Here is a 25,647-nt window from a genome sequence, read left to right as displayed (position 1 = left end):
TAATAATAATCAAAGCAAGTGGGAGGTGGATGACTATGGACCTCTTTTTTGTCTTGTTTCATCCAATGGCCATCCAATGGTTCCTTTGGCCATTGTCCTTATTTTGCTGCTTGTCTTTTCCCAAACCTCAACAATGGAAGCTCTCTAATTCCCAAGTTCCAAGTTGCAACACATTAAAATACATCTTAATTTAATCATATAACTAATTTAATTAATTTGTTTCTTAATGATTTTGTTTGTTGTTAATAGCCAAATTAATTAGAGTCTCATCTCGATAAAATTTAGTGAAGAGAAATCATAGCTTTATAAGAATCCTTTGTCTAATAATCTCTAAGACTTGGTCATGTGAAGGGAATCTTGTGTAGTATATGGAATTGAAAATAGTGAGTAAATAAGGAGAATTTTCCTTACCCAAACATTTCAAGGTGTGATAAGTATAGTTAAAGTCTATAGTTTTAATAGGGTGTTTCCCTTGCTATTTTGATTGGTATAATTTGAGGGTATCCTAAAGATTGGTACTTGAATTATTGTTTTTCTTAAACTACTAATTTTGCTTATATCACCACATAAATAGAAAAAATTTCAAATTTGTCATCTAATCTTTAAAAAGCTTTTTAAACACGACACGCCAAATTTTTAAAAAAATGGTAAACAATTTTGTTTACTTTATAAATTTTGGCGAGAATTTTAAAAACAGTTTTTAAAATAGGTAATTAGACAACAAAAATTATTACTATTTAAACTTGGTATGAAGGGAACTTTTTGGTCTCATTTTGTTTTAATCCCTTTAACTTTTATATTTTCTACTTTATTTTAAAATTTTTATAAGATATTATGTCAGTCCTTGTTGCTAGTTTTTTTTAGTACGTGTAGGTGGGATCCAAACTAATTTTTGATCATGTTAAAACAGTTTATCTAAGCTCAGTTTGAAGTGACTCATTTTTTTCAGTTGATCATGTTAACAAAAAAATTTAATTCATTTCGAAACCGCACATTTTGGTCCATGCATGTTCATATACATATTTATTAAACATAATTTAAAGATTAAAGCAAAATATTTTTAAGTTTAGGTATCCAAACAAATTCTCATTGGTTTCCACCACATCCTATTACCTAAGGCCTATGGGTTTTCTAAGATCCAAATCTTATACTAACAACACTAGTGTGAAAGTCTTGAATGGGTAATTTACTATATATTTTTATATAACCAACAAGCATCAAATAAAAAGTCATTATGCTTACATTATCAAGATGATTAAAATTTTGAATTAAACAAGTTTAGTCACAATTTTGTAAATCAATTCACAATGAATGCCCTCTTTTGGAGGTTGTCTAGCTAGTTTGTTTTGAATTTCAACAAGACATTGGGTTTGGTGAGTCATTCGATTGAGTGCTTTAATTTCTTATGTTTATAAGAAGTGACATTATAATCATATAATTATGACTTTGAGATTTAGAATTTGACTTGAGAGGGGAGAATTGATGTGATGATAGCAAAAGCTAAAGTTTTTGTTAGGTATAATTTGTGGGTTATGCCAATTTGCAAGAAAGTTGTTCAAATTTTTGTTTTTGGTAATAGAATAAAAGTTTGGGCATGAGAATACCACTTACATTTCTTTGAGAGGAAAAAGAAAAATAACCAGAACTTGAATCTAAGTCAACTGATTCACACATATATATTTTCAACTAAAAAGTTCAAACTTCCAATCCTCACCTCCATATGTTGTTGAACTCAAAAAAAAAAAAAATAATAATATTATTGTTTTTCATCTTTCAAAAATTAAATTTTATTTTTGATATTATAAAAAAATTCCAATCAAGTCTTTATTATGAGCATAACTTAGTGGTTGAGGTTGAGGTATCTTGGTACTTTCCCAGAAATGAGAGGTTTAATCTCTCATCGCATCTTTGTTATACTACAAAAAAACTAAGGTGATGATTATCTATAAATAAATTTGGTAATGTTTTGTTTCTCATTTTTACCTATAGAGAAACATAATAAGTGTATGATAACTCTTTTTTGTAAGGTTCTTATTCCTTATTCCCGTTTCTAGTTTTTCTCAAAAGGTTAATAAAAGCCTTATATGTTTTATTTAAGACATTAATTTTCATATAAAAATTACTTTTTATTTTAAAATTTTAGAAAACTATCAATAAGAAATAGTTACCAAAATATTTTTTAATTTCTTTTTTCAATAAGGAACAATAAACAATAAACAATTAACAAACGCAACTATATTTTTATTTATTAGAAAATATGAAACAAGAAGTAAGAAATATATAAAAACTAGAAACAAGTAGACGTTAACATTATAAACGAGCTCTTAATTTTTAATATAAAACTGAGTGAAAAACCTATAAAATTATTTAAGATTTCTTGTGATGACTAACACTAGAAAAAAACTGTAGAATTTCATTGCACGTTTTCAAATCTTTATAATTTTATTGAAACATAGAAAACATGTCTATAACATAAATAAACATGTCTATAGCATAAATACTATATAATAAAAACTTTTACATCACGAAATATGTAAGTGATTATTCAATGAATAAATATATGAAACAAAAGGTTGTAGAAAACCCCATCTTATAAATTATATAGCTTCTTTTTATTATTAATTTAAAAAGAAGTATAAATAAATATTTACTTAATTGAAAAATACTCATTCCAATTGAAATTAATTTCCTGAGTTGGTGAGTGGCCCTTTTTAATTTTCTACCTTTATATAATTGAAGGTCCCAATAATTAAATAGAAAGATTATTTTAAAGAGAAGAATCATCCATTGGCAAATCTAGTTGAGAAAAAAGAAAAAAAGAAAAAAGAAACACTACTTAGATCTACTTAACATAAACGCAGAGTTAAATAACACAAATTTTGTACCATAAAGTATATGTCCGTACTCATATTAATTTATTACATCTAATTTTATATTCGAATATTACTTAAAATAAGAATATAAAACTTCCTTTTTTAAAAAAAAACTATAATAATATATTTACCTTTTTTATTCTTATTATAATGCTTGAAAAAAGAAATACCTTGGGAGCCAATGATGATGGTTTGGATTGTATCTCAGCATTTTCCTATTAATTCTGTTTTGATTTGTAAATTTAAAAAATGCTGCTATATTTTAGTTCATAACTTTGTATAAAAAGAATTATTTTTGATTCTTACTTTTCATAGTAAATATCTTTTAACAAAAACCTAATAAAACATGTTTTTGTTCACTTAAGCGAGTGATGATGAGATATTTTACACACATGTTATAATATTTCATCTTCATTTATCATATTAGTAATTGTTAATGAATTTTTTAGAAGGGTCAGAGTTAAGGGCTTAAGTTTCAAATATCATTTTAAAATGTACTTATACTTTTTATGTATTAATTAATATAATTACATGACCATGAAGATAACAAATTTTATCCTAGGTGATATGATAGGCATAAAAAAATATATAATTCACCTTGAAGAGAGCTATGTATAAATAAATAATATTTTGTCATTTGATCATATATATAAAGTCTCTTCCCATCCAATCATTACAAGCTATTTAAATTAATTTATTAAAATAGTTTTAGTTTCATTTCAAAGTTCATCGATATTATCCATGTAATAATTAAAAATTTGACCAAATTAACTAAGGAAAAAGTAAGGCCTTTTAGAGTAAGGATATTATAAACTAACAAAATTTACTTAAAAAGCCAGGATATTATAAACTAATACAATTATTTTTTTTATAACTAATAAAATTCTACTTCCTCCCACTAAAACTTTTGGTCAAATAGTAATTCCTTTATTCTTTATTTATTATTTATTTTTACAATGATATACGATAAAAGATTGAAATTTTAACTTCAAAGAAGGTAGTAAGTATTGTTTAGTACTTAGCTATATTTAATTTGGCTTTAACTTAGATATTGAATTTGAATTTGGGTAAGAAGACTCTTTGTTGAAGTTAAATATATATATATATATTCATAAATATTAGTTTTTTATAGACAAATTCCTAAATTTAAGTTAATTGATCTCATAAATTACAAAAATTGTTTATCAAATTATACAAATTTTTACGAATCATAAAATTTAAAAATCAAATAAAACAGATTATTTGGTCGCTTAAACCATAAAAAATAATTACAAATTGTCTGAGCATAGTACTTGGATGACTTGAAATGTTAATGTTATTTTGCAACTACTGGCCAACTTACGTTTTTTTTTCTTTTTTTTAGAGAAATATAATAACTTAACCATTTTTGAAAAAAAAAAGTCATTTATGAGAATAAATTAAGGAAACAACCCTTAAGAAACGCTTAACCTAACCCATTTTTTACTAACTTTTATAATAAAATGAACCAATGCTTGAATAACTTTTAGACCCCTCATGACATGATTATTACTATTAAATTTACTTACCATAAACTAAAAAGCTTAAGGATTTTTTTCTTCTTCTTTTATTTTTTTATTATTTCAAGTCACCTATTAGTTCCATCAACATATGTTTCCAAAATCATTTTGAAGCTCTTCCTTTTGATCCGTTCGCTCGTTTAGATGGAGGAGGGAGGACTTGAATCTATATCGCAAAAGATGGTAACGTTTTAAATAATTGAGTGATGTTCACGTTGGATTGTAAATTTAATATTTTACACATATGAAGCATGACATTACAATCATTCAAATTAAATTCATAAACCAATTACTTTGATACTAGAAGAAACCCAAAAACTTAATAAATTATTTCATAACTAATCTTTTATACATATTGGACCAAAGTCTCACAACAGCTGGACAATAAAAAAATAATAAGTATATAAATAAGAATAACAACTTTCATTGATACAAGACTTTTTGAGTAAAACCAAAAGTAGAGCCATGAAATCTTTAGTCCAAAATAAACTCTTAAAAATGATTAAACCAACAATGAATCGAAAAACTTAGATGGATAGATTGAATAAATTTAATTCATATATGAATATGTCAACACTCTCTCACAGGGGATGTTCATGGGGCGGAGCAAAGACGAGGAAGAAAGCTTCCCCGTCTCTGTCCCCACCCCTTATTTCATTCCCCATCCCAGCGAAACTCTCCAAAAAAATTTGTGGGGTCCGGTTTCCTATGGATATTTTTCCCCGTTTATTCTTTTATTTTTAGAATTATTTCTCAATTGAATATTTTTTCTAAGGAAATTTTCATTAATTGCTTAATTTTCAATGGTAAAGTTTTATCTACCTGGTCCAATCTTCTATATATTAGGGAGAAGAATATAGGTTTTTGTTTTTTTTCATATGTATATATAGAGAATAATATATATTAAGAGAGAATAATATATATATATATATATATATATATCCCGTCTCCGTTCAGGTGACGGGGAAAAAACTTTCCTCATTCCTGTCCCACGAAAAATTTAAACAGAGATTCCCTAATCCATTTAGGCAAGTCCCACAAGGCTCTATCCCTGTGGAGAAAATGAACATCCATACCTCTCACTTGTGGACTTTGAAACAACAACATAGGTGTTCGAATAGAGAATCTTATTCTCTAATATCATGTTAAACATGATTAAATTACCAATGAACTCAAAAGCTCAAATTGATAGATTTGATAAGTTTAATCCACATATAGATATCTCAACATAAACAACCATAACGATCCTATCTCAACCGATATCAACATTATTAACTATTACATACTAACAAAGATCTCACGCCAACATGAATATATCTCAATAGATCCTCAAATCTCAACCTCCACGTCAACTCAAGTCGACTCCAAGGTGGATGAAGATAGTCAAAGAAACAACCCCATATGGTGAGTCGACTCCAAGGTGGATGAAGATGAGTCAAAGAAACAACCCCCATATGGCCATAAATATACACATACATACACCAAAATGCATGCATCTGGAGTCACGTGCGGACAACATATGAGAGAGAGGTGTGGTGTCGGGCACAAGGCACAGAGCTTCATTGGGAAGTGTGTGTTGGCCTTGAATCCCGGGGGGTTCTTTAATGAGAGGCTTAGGCCACCAGTTTTCTTACACAAGTGGTAATGGCAGCAGCTGCAGCAGAGAGAAACGCCATATTTCCCATTTTCCCCCATTTCTTTGAATCGCTCTGAGCTTTGGATTGGACAGTCAACGCTCATTCTCAACTGGATTAGGTGAAAGTTTTGGTTTTGGTTGGAGGGGTTGGTCTCAGAGTCTGAACAAAATTTGTAAAATCCGATATATATCTCACTGTCGGGAGGTGTGTCCTGAATTTTATGGTACCCATACTGAGAGAGAAATTAATTATATAGTTTGATGACATAAAAAGACAAGGCCACGAGGGAGAAAATATTGTGTGAGTTGGTGAATTTGGAGAGAGTGTGGCCCAATCTGTCATTGTAACTTCACCAACTCTCACCCCAACCATATCCTTCATGTCTACATCACATCTCATCTCTCTCTCTCTACCTAAAAACTTATATCTATACAGTACAACAATCATTTATATTTCACTTTTGAAGGGTGGTGGTAATTTGCTTTAGATATTAGGTGGATATGTCTACATTTGATTCATTGATATTTTCACGTGTCTATGAATTCGACGTCAATATGAGGAGTAAAACGGTATTTTCATAAGCCAACTTAAATATGACTCGATAGGTTTAGGCACCTATTTCCAATCAAAAGATTATAAGTTCACACATTAATTTTTAAAATCTACAAAAGAAATTACTAATTTGATAAAAATCAAGTTTTTCAAATTAAGTTTGATTAATGCACAAAATAAGGGTTAAATGACTCTACCAAAAATTACAAATTTAGAACAGTTATAATGTCAAAATTTTGTTTAAATTCTATCAGTTATTTTCATATCAAGATATATGTTTTTCTAATTCATTTGACGCATGGAGATTGTTTTTTCTCAACAAATTTTGAAATGAAATCAATCGAATATTGATAAATTTTGTAACACATTTTGAAGTTCAAGGTGAAAATTACTACATCTAATTGCAACGTGCAAATTGTTACACATGTCCAAGTTCTAGTATAAAATTGATATTTTTCTATTATATTTATAAACATTTGTGCCCTAAACATAGAATCATAGATCTACCACTGCATTTCTGTAATTTCTCATATTGAAACTTTTATGCAATTCTAACAATCCATATAATTTAAGATTAATAATTTTTGCTAATTTGAACCTACCTCAACTAATTTTTCTTCTACAATAAACTCAACTAATTAAGACAACATTTACGTATAAAAAAAAATATTAACAGACAATATTAACCATCAACATAGTGAAAAAGTGGAGGCAACAACTAGAAATTATAGAAAATTTTATGCCATCCTAGTTTAGATTATTTTTTATCAATTTGAACCTAACTCAAGTAATTAAAATATTATTTTACGTATAAAAAGAAAATATTGACGGGCAATAAACCTCAACAAAGTAAAAAGGACAGAGACAACTAAAGTTGACATACGCTTTATCCCATTAATTAACTTTAATATAGATATACATTGACATCTCATAGTTGTTAATATATGTATTTTTAAAAATAATTTATTTTAGGATGAAAATTAAATTTTTATCAACGTTTTATTCAACCAGCATCAACCAAAGAAAAAAGACACTCGTCAACGAATGCTAAAATTACATTAGTGTATATATTTTAATATGTGAATTTTACAACTTGGAGGACATAGGGGAACAACTCTTGGATATGCATGAAGGGTTGTTTTCTCAAAACACAACGGTCACTTTCTTGTCTCTTCTTGATAATCTTAAGGTTGTCCTAGACAAAAATTAATACATCGAGAACAAAATATTTAGACACAAAATTATGAGAGTCAGATAGAAATGACATTGAAATCTTTATGGCATGTACTTTGCAATACTTTTTTTTTTTTTGGACTAGACAATTACAATACATTTGTTGTGGAGATAAATATATTTTAAATCCCAATGACATCACCATCGTATAATCACAAGCAAATTAAATTTGATCTAGAGATGACTATACGAAAATTATAATAATATGATTTGTAAAATAAAAACTACTATATAGTATATATGGCAGTTCATTGTCATATAGCTATTAAAATATTAATAACCAGTTAATAGAATATTTGGTGTCTTGAATAGACTGCAAATTTGATTTTCTAACCGCCATGAATTTGTCACTGGAAGAACTATCCAATATAACATCATAACACAAGTTGTAATATTATGGAAAATTACTTTGGTCTAGTTTGATAACAAATTTATTTTTAGTTTTCTATTTTTATAAATTGTCTCGGATATATCTAAACTGTGCAGTCACTTACGAGATCACATCAGAATTTCAGCTTCGTTTTGGTCATCAAAATCTATCTCTTTTGTAATTATGACATATTTTGTACTCTATCATTTTACTTTAATTGGAGTGTTTCCATTTGGCCTACTTTTGTATGTTCTCACGTACTATAATATCTCTTTCAAAAAAGATAAAAAATAATAGTAAATGGTGTTTCTATTCACAGTTTATTATATTATTATTATTATTATTATTTTGCTAAAAAATTAATCAGCAGTTGGTAAATTGTAAAGTTTATAAGTTACATTTGTGAGAGATTTGAACTTCCGATCTTTTGCTCGAAAATATATATATATATATGTCTAAACCAGTTGAGTTATCTTGTTCAGATTGACACGTAACATATAATAATACTTAAAAAGTCATGGTTCCTTTAGTGATATGTTTGGATAAATATAATATACTACATGGTGATCATAATATAATAATATATCATTAGTTAGCATAATTTCAACTCTTCGATATATACTACAAATTGTTATTCGTTTATATAAACCCTATTATTATTTGGTTTTGACCTAAAAATTAAGACAAAACGAAATGTTGTAAAATCGATAACTTTTCTCAATTATTATAATATCCTACAAAATTTGATAAGAGACATTTGTTGATGGTGAAAGTCTAGTAGGGGAACGATAAGTCAAACTAATCCAAATAATTTTGAGTGAGAAATGAAAATTTATCAAAAGCACCACTTTCTGACTTTTTTTCTATTTTAATTTTTTACTACAACAGGATTCAAACTTACGATCTTTCGAATAGAAAGGTGTACGTATCTTAACCAATTGAGTTATGTTCAAATTAATTGTCACTTTCTAATTCAATCAACAGAAAATGAGAACCTCATATATATATGTATGTAACAGACCAATTCTATCATAGAAACCAAAGTCGCATAGGTTTAACATGGGAAGAATATAACTACACTAATTCTACCATAGAAACCAAAGTCGCGTAGGTTTAATATGGGAAGAAAAAAACCAAGTAGAACTATTAGAACCTTAGATTTGATTTCTAAAATTCTAATAATTTAAATCATCAACCTATGCTAACTTGGTGGTTCAAGATATCGTAGCGTGTCGAGTAGAGAACTTACCACTTAAGTCAAATTTTATTTTCAATTGAGTAAAATGTATCAAATGAAACAATCAAATTCAAAGTTAAGCATGATTTAATTCTTTAGGCTATATTATTTAATAAATTTCAAAGTCATGTTTGTTGGAAATAATTTAGCACTAAACAAAGCATCTGAAAAGCTTTTGTCCGTTTTGGAAAATTGATAATATTTAATTGCAAGTTGTTAAAAAAAAAAAAAGAAGAAGAAGAATTTGTAGTTATATTTGTGCAATTTGACTTAGCTCAAATAATTGAGAGGCCACGAGAGCTCTTGTTTGATTCTTTCAATGAATCCCTTTGGAAAAGCCAATTACGAGCGGCTAATTTGTCATATTCAAATTAATTAAAAAAAATAAGAACAACAATTTGGCATTTTCCATGACAACATTTTTTTTTCCATGACAACATCAAATGTGTGAACCCCACAAAATTTTTTTTCCCTAATGCATCTGGGTTGACAGAATTTGAACTCACGATCCATTAGTCGGACATAGATGTTTTAACTCATTGAGTTATAGATTGACGTGGATCCTACTATTTTAAGTCATTGATTATCATGAATGAAATCAAATTTTAAATTTATGAATTTAGTTTTGATGGCGAAGGATTAAAATTATTCAGAGTTTAAATATTATTTGGTTCATGTACTTTCAAAACGTCTATTTTAGTCAACTAAAACAAACATCTATTTTAATCTATGTACTTATCAACTTTTGTTCATTTTAACTTTTGTACTTTCATAATATTAGTTTTGATCTTATACTTTTAAAAAGGTAACTATTTTGGTACCCTCTTTTTCATTTTTAACTCATTTCTTTCCTTCAAAAATTTATCATGACATTTCTCTCACAAAATTTTTGAAATGTAGGATAAATTTTTATTAAATGATTTCTATTGAGTATAAATTTGTGCTAAATTTTAGCAATAAGGAAAAAAAATGATCCCTTTTTAAAAGTATAGAGACCAAAACGAATCTTTTAAAAGTACATTGACTAAATAACAAAAAGTTGAAAGTATAAAAATCCAAATGAAATAAAGTCAAAAGTACACGGACCAAAATATTTTTTAAACTCATTACTTAATTTTTATTTGGTGTAATTTAATATGATTTAGTTGAAAATTTGAAAATTTTTAAATGTTCTCTTTGCATAAAAATTATTTGAATATGTAGGTGTTCAAAGCTCGTTTTCTTTCTAATTAATTATTTTAATAGAAATCCAAAATTTAAACCTAAATTTTTTAATTAAAGCAAGTTGGGTTGAACAATTTACTTCCAATTAACTACGTTGGTCTAGCAGTCCAAATTAAAGGAGTAAAGGGTTAAATTCAGAAGAGTTTAGAGAAGATAGGTTCAAACTATAGTGGCTACCTACTGTAGTTGTCCCGTGAGATTAATCAAGGTGCGCATAAACTAATCAGGACACTCACGATTATAAAAAAAACGTACTTCCAATTTTTGTCACGTCAGCATTTTTGTTAATGTTGAATGACGGGAGAAATTATAAAGAAATTGTTAACAAGCAAATTTATTTTTAAAATTTAAATGCTGAAAATAAAGTAATTAATCAAATAATGTCTAGTCTAGCCAAGCATATTTTACAAAAATATTTGTTCTATAGAACTACTTTCAAAAATAGCTTTTAAATAGCCCATAGTTTTAGTTTAAAAAATATGTATGTCTTTTTTTTTTTTTTTTTCTTGAGCCAAACAAAATATATATGTATGTCTTTTTTTTTCTTTTCTAACTTTCCTTATTTATAAAATATGTTATTTAAAGATAGAAAATGAAAAGAAGGAAATGGTAAATAAATAAATTTAATTTTTAAAAGTAGTAATGAAATCATTGTCATTAACAAACAATTAGACTATCTTACTTTTGTTAATTTTTATTTTATTTTTTGGAAATTGTATGAACAGAAAAAGGCTTAATTAATTTATGTTTCTTATTTAACTTAGTGAAGTAATGTCTATATATTCCACATTTTGAGAATAAAAATATTATTATTATACTTTAAATAATTAACATAGGACAATTCCCTTTCTGATAAAAATCATTAATATGAGGATATCACTTTTATGACTTCCTTTTTTAATTTTTTAATTTACAATTAAATATATCAATGTCTTTTATATATTTAAATAAATTATTAAATAAAGAAAAGGGCAGCAAACTATTTCATAGTTTAATTATCAAAGTAACATGTAATCTCCCTTTCCTTTTTATTAATAATTAATAATATATAACAATGAACTAGAAAATGGTATATATCTTAACTTTATATAAATGATTGACAAGAGTGGATTAAGTAGATTATTATAACGTATTTAATATAGGGTCAAAAATATTTATATAATTTATACCATATAAAAATCATTAGATGAAGAAGTGATTATACTATTTTTTTTCTTTTTCAATAAAAGTTGTAGATCCCAGTAAACCTTCATAGATATTGTAAAATACTAAGGTTGGCCTTAGATATTCTTTTTAATTAATATTCACTTAAATTAACATATGATAGACTATAATTTAAATGTAAAAAAGGTACACATTAATAAATAAATACTTGAAAATTACATCACTCATAGCCATTGATAATAACGGTACATTATAATATTTGATGATTTTTAACTTTGGAGATGTTCTCATTATTGTTTTCTATTAAACTTATTAGTCATATAATATAGTCGTGACTATTTTTTAAAAACATAAATTGGTTGTGATATAAAATATTTTTAATTAAAGAAATAAAAAATAAATAGAACCCACGAGAATAATACAAAATGAAGAGTAGTTTTTAAAATATTTTTTTATAAAGCATTCTAAACCATTTTATATTCTAAATGTTCTATATTTCCAAAATAGCCAGAAAATTTTCTAGGGAAAAGGTAAAATTTTATATTATTACAACTTTTTTATATATACAAGTTTTGAATTCTAAAATTTTAGGAGGGCAAACTAAAGAAAAACAGCAAAATCTTAAATATTTTATATACACTTTTTGAATTACTACAAAATAAAAGAGCTTTTTTTTTCTCTCTTTTTGCTTTGCCCCTATGTCAAACCAGCTTATGCACATGTTAAATAGTTTTATAGTAAAAAACAAAAAATAAAAAACTAACTGTTATGTTATAAAATTTGTAGATATTTGATTAATATATTAGTTAGTTAGATATACATTATTAGCAAAAAGTTTTTTAATGGTAAATTGAACTTATCAAGTTTGTATTGATTGTTATAAAAAAAGAAGATAAAAGCTTATAATATTGGTTGACTCATATTAAATTATTTGGAAAAAAAATTTATGTACCTAAGTATACTTCATGAGCAGCCAAAGCTGCCCTATTTTGAAAGTTCAAAACCTTTTTTAATTTCAACAATACCAATCTTTTCACTTAATTATTTTCTCTCACACAGGCTTCCATTTTCAACACATAAGAAAATATGCACTTCTTAGAAACTTCCATATATAATTTGATTTCTTATTCTACCATTAATTTGGGAAGAAAAATGGATTGAGCTTTTAATCTTAAAATTTTAATCTCGCCAAATTAAATAATAATCAATTCCCTATTTAAAATTAAATGACTTATAGGACCCAAACACTATTAAAAAGAAAAAAGTAAATTTTTTAGCCAATAGAGTTATCTAAACCCTAACTGGTTAAACCTATAAATCCAATTTTAAAATAACCCTAAAATGAAATAGAAATAAAAAAAATGGTCCATAACCATCAAAATTAGAAAAAAAAAATTTTGTTCATTTTATAACCATTTCGTTTTTAGTTTTTAGTTTTTAAAGATTATGTTTTTTTTTTTTTTACAATTTCATTAGTAAGTTGTTCATCTCTTTAAAAAAATACTTTTCAATTTTAACCCAATTTTAAAAATAAAATTATTTTTTAAAATACTTTTTGTTTATTCAAAATTTGACTTAAATTTTGAAATATTTATAAAAACTATATAGCAAAACAAAATAAATGCATAGATAAAGGTAGTATTTCTAATCTTAATATTAAAAATAAAAAACGAAAGGATTATCAAACGAGACCTTAATATAAGACATTGATTCACCCATTCTTCAAATTCAAATTAAGAAATGATGAAGTTAAAACTTTAATGTCAAATTTGACTTTAATTCAACTAAAGTACACATTTAAAAAATGGAATTTTCTTTTGAAAAGATAAGTGCCAAGTTATAAAGGTAATTTCTTGAAGCAATTGGTGACAAAACTGATGGCTTTTTAGCCATCATTTTGATTAAATTCATCAATGGACAAATAAAAATTAAGGTAATCTCTTGAAGCAATAGGTAACTTATACTAGTTGGCTGCCTTATCAACTTGGCTACATAATTTCTTCTACAACTTGCAATCACAACAGCTCCCCAATATTGACAAAAAAGTTACAACTAAAACACCCTTTTGAAAACCCATCATCAAGACTTTTTTTTTTCTTTCCCCTTTGGGCATGTTCATATTAGGAAATCAGATGAATGGGAAGAACGACTTGATTCGATGTAGCTACATGTATTTCTCTCATGTTTTTTCTATCGTGTTTTTGTGTCGTCAGAAAATTTGTACTACAAATTTGATATTAATCAACGAAATTTAGAAAAACGAAAGATAGAAATTTCACGTTTCTCTCTCTACACAATGATAATCGGTTTCATCGCAAAACAAGCGATGTTATGCCTTTTCATCACTGAAGAGTTTTAACGACCACATTTCAGCAATACGGCACATGATGAAATGACTTTCGTCGCCTAAATTTTCAACGACGTTTTTTTTTGTCGCTAAAAGCTTTGATTCTTATAGTCTACGTTCTCTAAAATAATATGATTTTCTAATTAAATGACACAATGTGAACCTAAATTTGGTTTTTTCTCTTAATTAGTATATAATAATAATATATTACATAGGCTAGATATTTCAATTTTGTGCTTAAAATATTTGTCAATTTTTAATTTCGCTCCTGATTTTTTAAAGATTTAATTGTATCACTTAATTAATAAATAAATGTTAAAACATAGTTAATGTTGGAAAAAAGAATTCATATTTTGTTATTGAGGTGGCTATAATTGTCAACATAATAACATTCTTAGCGAGTCTACTTTCAATAGCAACATTTTTCTTTTTTTGACTAACAATAGCAACAATTTTTAGTTCTGAAAATAATAATAATAAAATATAGCAACAATCTCTCTATTTTAGGTTAGGTAAGTTGTAGGCCAAGTCATATGAACAAATTTGGTAAAAATATTCAATTTTATGGATAAACATGGTCAAACTAGCTCTTTAATTTTAATTTAAACATAAATTTGAATATTTTTACATAAAATACAAATAATTTAATTTCTAAGATAAAAATTACTTTTATACTCTCATTAAAGTAATGGTTCTTGCTCATTCAACTCTAGTTTGTAACGATTTAGTCTCTATACTTTTAAATTTATAACAATTTACTCAATGAATTTTAACATGTAACAAGTTTTGAACTTATAATGATTTAGTCCATAATATTGTTACAGCTATGGATTCTACAACATTTGGTTGCCAAATAAATTTATAGGATATTAAATCTAAGTAGGTGGTCACCATAGTTTGAATTCATTCTTTCTAAATTATTTAAAATTTACTTTGGTTTTTTTGGACCAATGGATCAACACACGTGATGGTTAAATTTGTCACGAATTTGAGAGTACAAGAACAAAATCATTTACAATTAGACTAAATCATTATTTCAATGAAAGCATAAGGACCCAAAGTATTTTTTAACTTAATTTCTATTACTCATTCAATCTCCACCATGCACATCGAAAAATACAGATGGATCGAATGCTCATCACAACCATAAAAATACAATCTCATTTTTGGATCGAATGCTCGTTTGAAATTTTGAGTTCTAATATTCATAAGTTCTATTTTAAAACTAATTGGCAATGAGAGGAGTAGCTCATGTCAATTATAAACCCTTATTATATCATTTATCTTATTGTGGGATCATTGACGAGAGTAACAGTCAATCGTGAAGAAACACAACACTAAAAAAAAGAAGAAGGTGGTTTGGTTCAAAGCCCGTGGGGTTCAAGAAGACGACAAAACAATTAAAACCCATCATCAAGGCCAAGGGTGGGGCATTAGATTCCTATGGTGATTAAAATCTTAATTAATCAGAAATTAATTATTATTTTAAACAAAAAAAAAAAAAAGAGGAAATTCATGAAATTGGTGGTGGTGGATTTCTTCAAAGTGCAATTAAAAAAAAAAAAAAAAAGCAACCCACGTGGCTGATAAAGATCGAGTTGTCGTTTTTTATCCATGTGGAAACAGCCTGTAATGTAATCTCCCTCCATTAATGCCTTCTTTCTTCATCAGAACAGAAGACGATGTGTCCCTCAAATAAATTAATTTATAATTTCCTTTCTATCTATTGTTGGTGGTCTCGAGGAAATTAAATTAAACCTTTTTTTTTAATAAACCCTACTACTTTTTTCACTCCTACCTTTGTAAATTTTGTGTTCAATATTCTTCAATGCAAGGTTATTAAAATATAAAGAAATATTTTCATTGATGTGTTGATATTTTCATGGTTGGTTGGTGTTTTTATAGTCTCGTGGATAAAAGTTGATAAAGTATAAAAAATATCACAAAATATTATTTATATGGATAAAATTTAATATTAATTTATCTAAAAAGATTGAGGTACTTATAAAATTTTTTAATTTTACAACTTTTAGAAGTATCCATTGATATCAATATTTCATCAATATTTCATCAATGTTTCCTTCAACATTCCTATGAATATTTATTATTTGGTGCATAGGGAGGGGAAAAGTGAGGGGAGTTGAATGATAAATTTTGGTCAATTATTAAATGTCACGTTATTATTTCTAATGAAATTATCCCACATATTTTTCTTATGTTCGTCCGATGATATCTACTAATTAGATCGGCTCATAAGAAACTTGAGCTCAAACCTATTAAGCCCATGAGAAAGAGACTCATACAAGACCCACAAAGACTCTATAATTAGAAGAGGTCACCTCTCTCATTTAAGGCATCCAAGAGGTCGGATTCAGAGCTAAGAGAATTTAGAATCTTCTACCAGCATTCATAATAGGGATAATTTAGAACACTCATAAGAAGACTCTGTGAAGAGACTTGAAGACTCGAAAGACTTTAAGAATTGAATATTCTCTTCATCATCAACAAGCCGAAAATTTTCTAATAGGGAAAAGCCTTCCATTTCCGTCAAATGACCCGGCCTAAGGATAAGAGACATAGGGCTAAAGAGAGAGCCAAAAAAGGATCTCTTGCGTATAATCCTGCATAATCTCGAATGTTATCAGTTCCGGTACATTTTCGATCTTAGGCGAACGAAGGTTACCGGCTCTACGACCTCCGAAGGTCGATGGGTTTCCAGAGAAGGAATGCTGATCATTCCGTGTTCATAAAAAGGAAACAAGAGTAGGGGTCGAGTTATTGATGTGAGATGGATCCAGAAAAAAAGGGGGCCTTTTGTTCTTTTTTGCATATGTTATTTTGGCACAAATATTTTTGGTTCTTAAAAAGAAACAGTTTGAGAAGGTTCAATTGTCCGAAATGAATTTCTAAATCTGCAGATTTATCTACATCAAGTTCGATAATCCTTGGAATTATCTCAATGAACAAAAAATAATAAATTTAAACAAAAAATTTATAAATAGAATTCAAGTTCTAGATCAAGTTCTAGATAAGTCTTCAACAAGCTCAAAGTGAAAGATTTCAAATACTCTTAATCAAGCTACGAGTCGAAGGCTTTATCAAACTGCAAGAGTCGAAGAACAAGCTATCGGTCGAAAACATCAAGCTATAAGTCAAAAACTTCAAAAATTCTCAACAAGCTCAAAATCAAAGATCTCAAAAGATCCGCTAACACACTAAAAATCGAAGACACGAATCTTAATATGTCTTAATCCTTCAAACGACATGTCTTAATATATTTTCTTCTAAATCTGGTCTTCGGATGCTCTAAAAAAGTAATATTTTCTTCGCTAATTCATTGGCCATTTTAAGTTAGAAAATGTGAAAGTCTCACTCGAACTCTCTACCAATAATGAGTCCCAAAGTGTGAAGTGAAGGATAAAAGTTAGAGAAAAAGGTTTTTTATTTTATTTTATTATTATTTTTTAATAAAGAAAAAAGGTTTCTTAATTGGAGTCTTCAATGTTTCGTTTATAATGGACGAAGTAAATTTTGAAGGTTAAAATTGACCATAAAAATCTTTCCCTAAATTTTGAACACTCAATTCTAAAAGGGTACTTTTCCGCATAAATTTCTTGTCAGCTATATGTCATGATTTTTTTATTAGGTCAATATGAAAAATAAAAGGTGAGTTCTTTAATTTTAATAAAAAAGAAAAAATATATATATCTATACTATATCTAAATTGGTCTATGGAGGAGAATCTTTGCCTCCCCATTTTGTCCCCAACTTCAGAATATATACCTATCTTGCCCTTCAAAATTTCTACGAGAGACACGACTGTTCGAGTTAAAGTGTCTATTGAGATAACAAATCCAAAAAGTTGTGACCATTCGATGAAACAAGGAGTTTAATCCAAAAGAGTTATAACTGTTCGAGTGAAAATGTGTGTTGAGAGAAGTTAATCCAACGAAAATTACAACTATTTGATGAAGTAATGCATCTATCCACGTATAGGTGTCATAGCAAATAATCTATAAAATGAAAGATTATGTATTTTTCTTTTATGACCTAAAACTCATTTCTACAATATTAATGAATATTTTTCTTATCTTCATGAGTGAAAACTGAACCATGTCAAAAGAATATTTGAGATTCCAGAAACATATTTAATCGATTAAGAGGTAGAGTAACAAAATCATGTATTCGTATTATCTCCAAATTTTATTTCTTTTAGATTATTTTAATATTTTTATGTGTATTACTTTTAAGTTATATATTCATGATACCTTCGTGTTTTAATATTTAGTTAATGTTATTTTCAAGTTTGATTTAATATTTAATTAAGGTTCTTTTCACGTTTTAAAATAGATTGATGTTATATTTTAGTCTTAGTTTTCTTATTTATCTTAATATGACTTTTTGATTGTTACATAGTATTCAGTTTCTCTCTCAAATTTCAATTCTTTAATTTTGGTTCATTCTTCCTTATTACATAATATACAAAAGATAAAAGAACGAGTAAATAATTTAAGAAAACACACAAAAAGATTATTGTTGTTTTCTTAAGAAAGAAAAATTGACAACGAATAACATATTTTATTTGAAACAAAATATTAGTACCACTTAAAAATTCCGTTGAGTTGTTAATTATTCTAATGTTAAATTGGGTAGAAATATTATATTAAATATATTTTATTTGAAACAAAATATTAATGCATTTAAAAGTTCTGTTGAGTTATTATATACGTTAAATTGTTAGAAATATTATATTAAAATGTTTATAACCATGCAGGTGAGATTAACTAGTATATTAAAAAGAGTCCCTCTACCAAATATCTTTTAATTAACAAAAACTCAGATTGGGAGATAGCTTGGGAGCTTCTTGGCTTTCATTATAGTAGAATCTGATTCTCGAGCCGTTAGCTTGTAATATCTTTGCTAAGTACTTCGATTATTCTGTCCTTCTTCAAATATTGAGGAGCTTTTATCTTGAGATTAGAGTGTTAATATCTAGCATATTTGCGTTGAATTTAATTCTTGTGGAGATTGACTTGTTACTCAAACAATTTATCTTCTTTTAAGATTTCATCTTTGCGAAGAGCTTCCTAATGATTTTTTTTTCCTGCTAATTGTATATGTTATGGGATCTCCCGATCCTTGTATTATTTTTTTCCCTTAGTTTGTTTGGGTTTTTGCCCCATTCCCTTCCAAAAAAAATTACTAATATCTTTTATTTTTAATGACTTTAAAATAAAAGTAAAAAAATTTCAAAACTTTATTTTTTAATAACTAAATGAATGAGTTAATTAAACAAGGGGAGCATGCCACACAAAATCTACCTTTTGTTCGATCTCTAAAATTTCGAATATTTCATATGAGTCCTGCGTAAAGAGCTCTCAACTCCTTGTTCAAAACTAGAATTACATTAAAAAAATAATAATAAAAAAAGAAACAATTTGCCAGAACACACAGTAAAACAGTACAAATCAAACATTCCAAATCAAAATTTTTGTCGAGGTCTTAAAATGTGTTGGACAAAACGACATGAATAAAAAGTTGGAAATTTTGCACTCAATAAGTTAAAACTAGAAGTTGTGGTATTGAAGATGATGGGGGAAGCAATGAATCATGGGATAGAAGCCGATTGTGGTGTCTTCCTAACCCGACAATGCATAGTTGTAAAGAAGAAAAAAGGCCTTCCAATTAAAAGACACACACCAAATTAAAAGCTTATGAGAAGAATGAAAATATCAACTTCTTTTTTGGGCATCACATGGCTGCTCTTCCCTCTCATGCCTTCCACATTCACATTTCTTTTATTTTATCTTCTCTCTCTCTCTCTCTCTCTTTTGATTTTCCCAACATTTCCATTCAATAAACTAAAGTGAAAACTCTTCTAGGGTTAGATAAAGGCTACATTATTATTCCTTTCTTAAGGGAGCCATTTGGGGCCAATGATGACCATCTTAATTACCCTTTCATTTTTCATGTTTAATTTCTTAATCGGTAAGAAATCTCGAATGGGGTTGTCCATTTCTAGTGAATTTTTTATGTTAAATGTAACGGGTGAGATTTTTTTCTTCTATCATATTCTTTTTGTATGGAATATTGAGGATTCAAGCAATCTATTTGATAAGATGATTTAGATACGTAAAATATAAAAGTGAATTTTGCAATGTTGATTCTATTGTAATCGTCTTACTCTTTATCAAAAATCATTTTTGTTACTTATAAATATGCAAAAGATTGAGTTTATTTGAAATCACTAAAATACTTCAATCATTCTAAATAGCCTCCCTAATAAAAGTTTTGTCTGAGAATTGTTTTCTAAGTAGTTTTCTATTTAAACCTACAACTGCATTTTTCTCCTTAGGAACGTAAAGTCCCACTTTAGACAAGAAATGAGGTGATCCTATGCATAGATGAGGATAATTATCTCAATTGATATGAGCCATTTTAGATTAAACTAATAAAAAGTCGTGAGAGTTATGTCTCAATCAAACAATATCATATCATTGTAGAGATATTAAGGGTAATAATTTCGTATTATTCCTTCCAAAATCATGAGTTTGTAAACAACATATAGTAGTTCTCAAATACAGTTTTGGCAACAAAAAAACAAGCCCTAAACTTCTATAAATAATTCCCTTTTTAGGGGAAAAAAATATAAAATGTTGATTGAAGTAAGATTTTAAATGTCGATATCCATGAAAATGTCAACTTCTCAATTTTATGGAAATGTCGATGTCGGTGTATAATTTTGTAAAAAAAATCAAAAAATATTTAAATTTGTAAGTAAGTTTTTCGACCTATTTAAATGATTTCAACATTATTATTATTAATATTATGCCTGCATTAGTGAGATATATATATATATATATATATATACTTTTTTTTTGGTAAATTTTTTGCAATACTATGAAAATGTCGATTCTACTCCTTATATTCATATTGAACTCATATCAATATAAATATGGACATGTCAATGAAAATTTAATATGCATCGAAAACTGAAGTCTATATTTTATTGATGCAACACCATTGAGTTCGCAGGCATATAAATTTGCTACCTAGTCATAACATGGGCCTCAACATTGGGCTTGAAGCCCTACCAAAACCAAGTCAAGATCCAGCCCATCACTATTTGTATGAGAGAAGAGCCCAGCCCATCAGCAACAATAACTTTCTTTTTCCTTAGTTATTTTACTTCTCTAACCTTTAAGATGGTAAATATTATTTGACCAATTTAATTATGCTCATGTTGGTACTAGAATTATTTACCATTTCTAAGTTGTTAGACATGTTACATGTTCAAATAATTAAATCAAAGTAATTTAATTATTTTAAATGTTAAATTTTAAATTTGTTAGAATTTAGTTGGACAGCTATCTATATGAATTGAGTAAAAAATGTAACGCTTTATCATTGTAAATAAGTTTGAGTTGAACTCAAGTTTTTCTTGCATATATAATGTCTTATTTAATTTAATTTCCATCTTTTCTAGGTTATATTGATAGTATTGTTTATATGAAATCAAAATTCCTATGTAACTACTTAGCTACGCACTTAGTACATGAATGAACTCTCTTGAACATACATATAAGCTCACGTTAATATTTATAAATATATTAATGCTAAAATTTATGGAAAAATAAGTAAAGAAAATATCTCTATATTAATTAGCCTTTAAGGTAGAGGAAGGTTACTACGTGCGATCAAGTCTAAGCCTAAAGTAAACAATATAACACCACAATGAAGATCATTTGGAAAAAATCTCCAATAGATAGAATGGGTTCAAACTTCATGATGGTCACCTATCTTAGGAATTAATGTCAATGTATTTTTCGAAACTAAATATCATGGGGTCAGATAGCTGCCCCGTGAAATTAGTCGAGGTGCGCATTGCTAAGAATCTCACGTTGAAAATAAAAGGGACCTTACAATGATTTATAATAGACATGAGTTACTCCTCTCATTGCCAATTGGTTTTGAGATGGAACCCCATGAATGTTAATATGGTATTAGAGCCCAAAACGTTCAAATGGTCAAAAAATGGGATCCGACCAAGATCGATGAACCAAAAGAGTCATGATCTTGAAAGGACATGTTAAGGATCTCACACTAAAAAGATCTCACGTTGAAATAAAACAAAATATGGTACCATCTAGAATTTATGGCTGAATGGCTGAAAATTGTGGGAAGAGAACATGTCATAGTAAAGTGGATGGCAGAGACTACTGACAGAGAAAATTCATCACTCATTGTATACATGGTAAGAACACAGAGTTAAATCTCCAAATTTTGTTTTAATTTCTAGTGGGAAATTCCAAGAGAAAGATCATGACCCTCTAATCTCTCTCTATAATCCCATAATTAATTTATAATTAATAATTTTTTCAAATTGCTGACGTTAATAGATTGATATAAATGAAATATTATTTTATTAAATACATCATAATTTTAGTAAAAATCATGTTTTGCTATAAAAAAAAAATTGAATTTATGAATGAACCAAATTTCAAATAAATCTTAATCTCAAACGTAGCCAGCTAAATCATAAATTTTATTTTACGTAATCTCATTCCTACTGCTATTAATTAATTTCATAAGTTTGGTGTTTCTTTTGGGTTCACCAATCTTGGACTGTCAATTCCATTTTCGAATTAGATGTTCGTTTGAGCTTTTAGACTCTGATATCATATTAATATTCATATGGTTTTACCTTGACAATAGAAAGATTAACTAATGTTATAAACCTTTTAGGTTCCTTATCTTTTCAATATTGATAGTACATAGCTCGAAAAACTTCCAAAGCCAAATAGACTCTAGAGATTCTTTCTTTCTTTTTTTTTTCTTCTTTTTTTTTTCTCTTCTTTATTTTGAACCTTTGTTTGCACTTTTTGTCCCCTAAATCACATCTTCTTCCAATCCTCTCTCTTCATATTGTAATTTAATGATTCTTCATTTGTTATATCTGAAAGAAGGCATTAAATTAAAAACAAAGTATATGAAGTTAATCAAATCCAAAGAGATTAAGTAATTACCATCTAATGTGAAAACATCTTTTAAAACCCTTTGCTGAGAATCAAAATTGTGAATACTAGAGATCAGATGTTTTTGGGGTTGGCATTTTGTCTTCACTCCTCCATTATGCCAATAGCCCATTCCCTTTCATTTTAACCTTTTCCTCCATTTCCTATCCCTTTCAAACTCCACCTCCTATCTTAAATCTCTCAAACTGTTCCCATGGCTGCCCAGCTGCTTCCTCTCCAACCCTTCAATCAGATCCTCGATCGACAACCGTAACTCGATCGACGATGTGGAACCCTAACCAACCCCACCAAGACGACGATGACGATTCGTGGGAGATTAGGGCTTTTGCAGAAGATACGGGAAACATTATGGGCACGACCTGGCCCCCTAGGTTTTATACCTGTACGTTTTGCAGACGCGAATTCAGGTCTGCTCAAGCTCTAGGCGGTCACATGAATGTTCACCGTCGCGACCGTGCACGTTTCCACCACCAAACTCAACCCAATTCAATCCAACCCATCTCATCTCCTTCATCGTCTTCTTTCGCTGTCCCCACTGCTGAAGACATCTACGGCGGTGGCGGTGGGGGCTTTTGTTTCTTCTACCAATTACCGAACGACAATGGCGGTTTCCTCAACCCGATCACTTCAGGTGCATGTCTCCGCTCACCATATCCGTCCAACAGCTCTTCCTTGCCATCCGCAAAGTCACCGGAGGAGCTCCGAGGAACATCGAGCGCGTCCTCATCCCACTGCAGTCATATCTCTAGCAAAGGAGATCATGAATCCTTAATATCAATTGATGATGGAGATGATCCGAAGCTTGATCTAGAGCTGCGACTTGGGCACAGGCCATCTCCATCTTGAAAAACAGTACAACAAGAAGAAAGAGAGAGATTTCAGATTATTGTTCATGAAGAAGAAGACACGTAATAAAAACTTTGCCCCCAGAAAGTATTCTTATGATCAAGAACAACAAATTAATGGTAAGAAAGAGAGATGAGAGAGAAAGCTATAAGGAAAAGTGTGTAATTAGGGTTTTAAGGGAAGCTAAGGACAAAGCAAAACGATAGCAAAGCAGTGTAATGTCGTTTTCTTTTGCATACATTTCTGAGTAATTAATGAAAGCCTTTTGTCTCTGAGCATTCATCTCCGTGGGGGTTTGTTCTTTTTGACAAACAAATTACAAAAAATATGTTCTTTTTTTCCCTACGGTAAAGATTTTTCTTTTCTTTCTCCTTAATTTTGCCAAAAAGTACAAATTGGGGACAGAAAATCCGACCAATCCAACGTAAATCACTTAAGTATTTTGGTTGGTTCAGGTTCACATGAGTTCAGCTTTTTTTTTTTTTTTTTAGAATGTTGCATCAGAGCAGAGGTAAACTCTTTAAAGGTGGTAAAAATATCTTAACCAAATAATTAAACCTATATATGAAGTTGGGATTACAATCCTTTTTCTTTTTTAATATCCGTGGGTGTTCTGACAGCCCAACGGGACAGTCGTCTGACGACACTACCACATTTAGTATCCGAAAACACGTAGAAATTAATTCCTAATAGGTGATCATAATGAGATTTTAACCAATTTCTTCTCAATTCACCCTAGACCATTTAGATCAGCCACCCAAAAAATTATCGATTATAAATTTATCATAAGGGTAAAGTTACCCAGTAAATATCTAACTAACACAGTACGAGTGTATAAATAGGCACATGTTACCTTTTAAAGGTTAAAGTTTCATTGTTAAACTTGAAAAAAATTATTAAATGGCGAAATTTTTATCTTGTTGAAAATTGAAGTTTTTATTTATTTATGAAAATATCTGCATTAAATTGTTAATTTGATTGATTGATGATTGCCTTAGGTTTATTATTATCATGGAAATCTTCCCATTTATTTGCTTCACATTTGTTTTTGGAAATTGGTCAAGCTAGCTTGATTGATTTGAACTTTAAGAGACTTTGACTGATTTAATTTAATTACCCTTATTATCTAACCAAAATATTTTATTGCATTTTTTTTTATTTAATCTAAGTTGCCAAGTACTAAGATGCCAATCCGAACATAGTTTAAGTAGATAAAAACACCGACCATATCTGTTCTCAGCAATTGTTGAACTCAAGATCATACCTTGAGATTGAAGGTTTAAATTTTCTCACCACAAATTGTACTAAAAAATAATAATAACAACAAAAATAAATCAATCTTTGTAATTAAAATTACTTGATTTAAAATCCCTCCTTGCCATGTATTTATACTTTTCTAACTCCTAATTTTACTATAAGCTTTCCTTGATATATTTAAGATAAATTGATACTCTAGCTTGTATATGTATATATATTCAAAAGAATGAAGATCAAACCATAACAAAAATAAATAAAAATAAAACAAAAGACTTGGACAACAAATTATTGAGGATTTAATTAATGAAGAGATATAGAGATTTGACCTATATAA

At 28.2% G+C, this 25,647-nt stretch overlaps 1 protein-coding gene across 1 annotated transcript; it reads left to right on the top strand.

Moving 5' to 3' along the window:
* Positions 1 to 23,189: 23,189 nt before the first annotated feature.
* Positions 23,190 to 24,340, top strand: LOC111014851 (uncharacterized). The gene has a single exon (XM_022289703.2). The coding sequence runs from the start codon at positions 23,475 to 23,477 to the stop codon at positions 24,054 to 24,056; it is 582 nt and encodes a 193-aa protein (XP_022145395.1). The 5' UTR covers positions 23,190 to 23,474; the 3' UTR covers positions 24,057 to 24,340.
* The last annotated feature ends 1,307 nt before the right edge of the window (positions 24,341 to 25,647 follow it).

Source organism: Momordica charantia, assembly GCF_013281855.1.
Source record: "Momordica charantia cultivar OHB3-1 chromosome 10 unlocalized genomic scaffold, Mcharantia_2.0 BLBB01000010.1, whole genome shotgun sequence".
Lineage (NCBI taxonomy): Eukaryota > Viridiplantae > Streptophyta > Magnoliopsida > Cucurbitales > Cucurbitaceae > Momordica > Momordica charantia.
The sequence above is the reverse complement of the archived record's forward strand: the minus strand, read 5'-3'. Positions and strand labels throughout refer to the sequence as shown.

Bases quoted from the DNA above. Each gene is read 5' to 3' on its own strand.
- LOC111014851 (XM_022289703.2), top strand. From the start codon at position 23,475: ATGTGGAACCCTAACCAACCCCACCAAGACGACGATGACGATTCGTGG.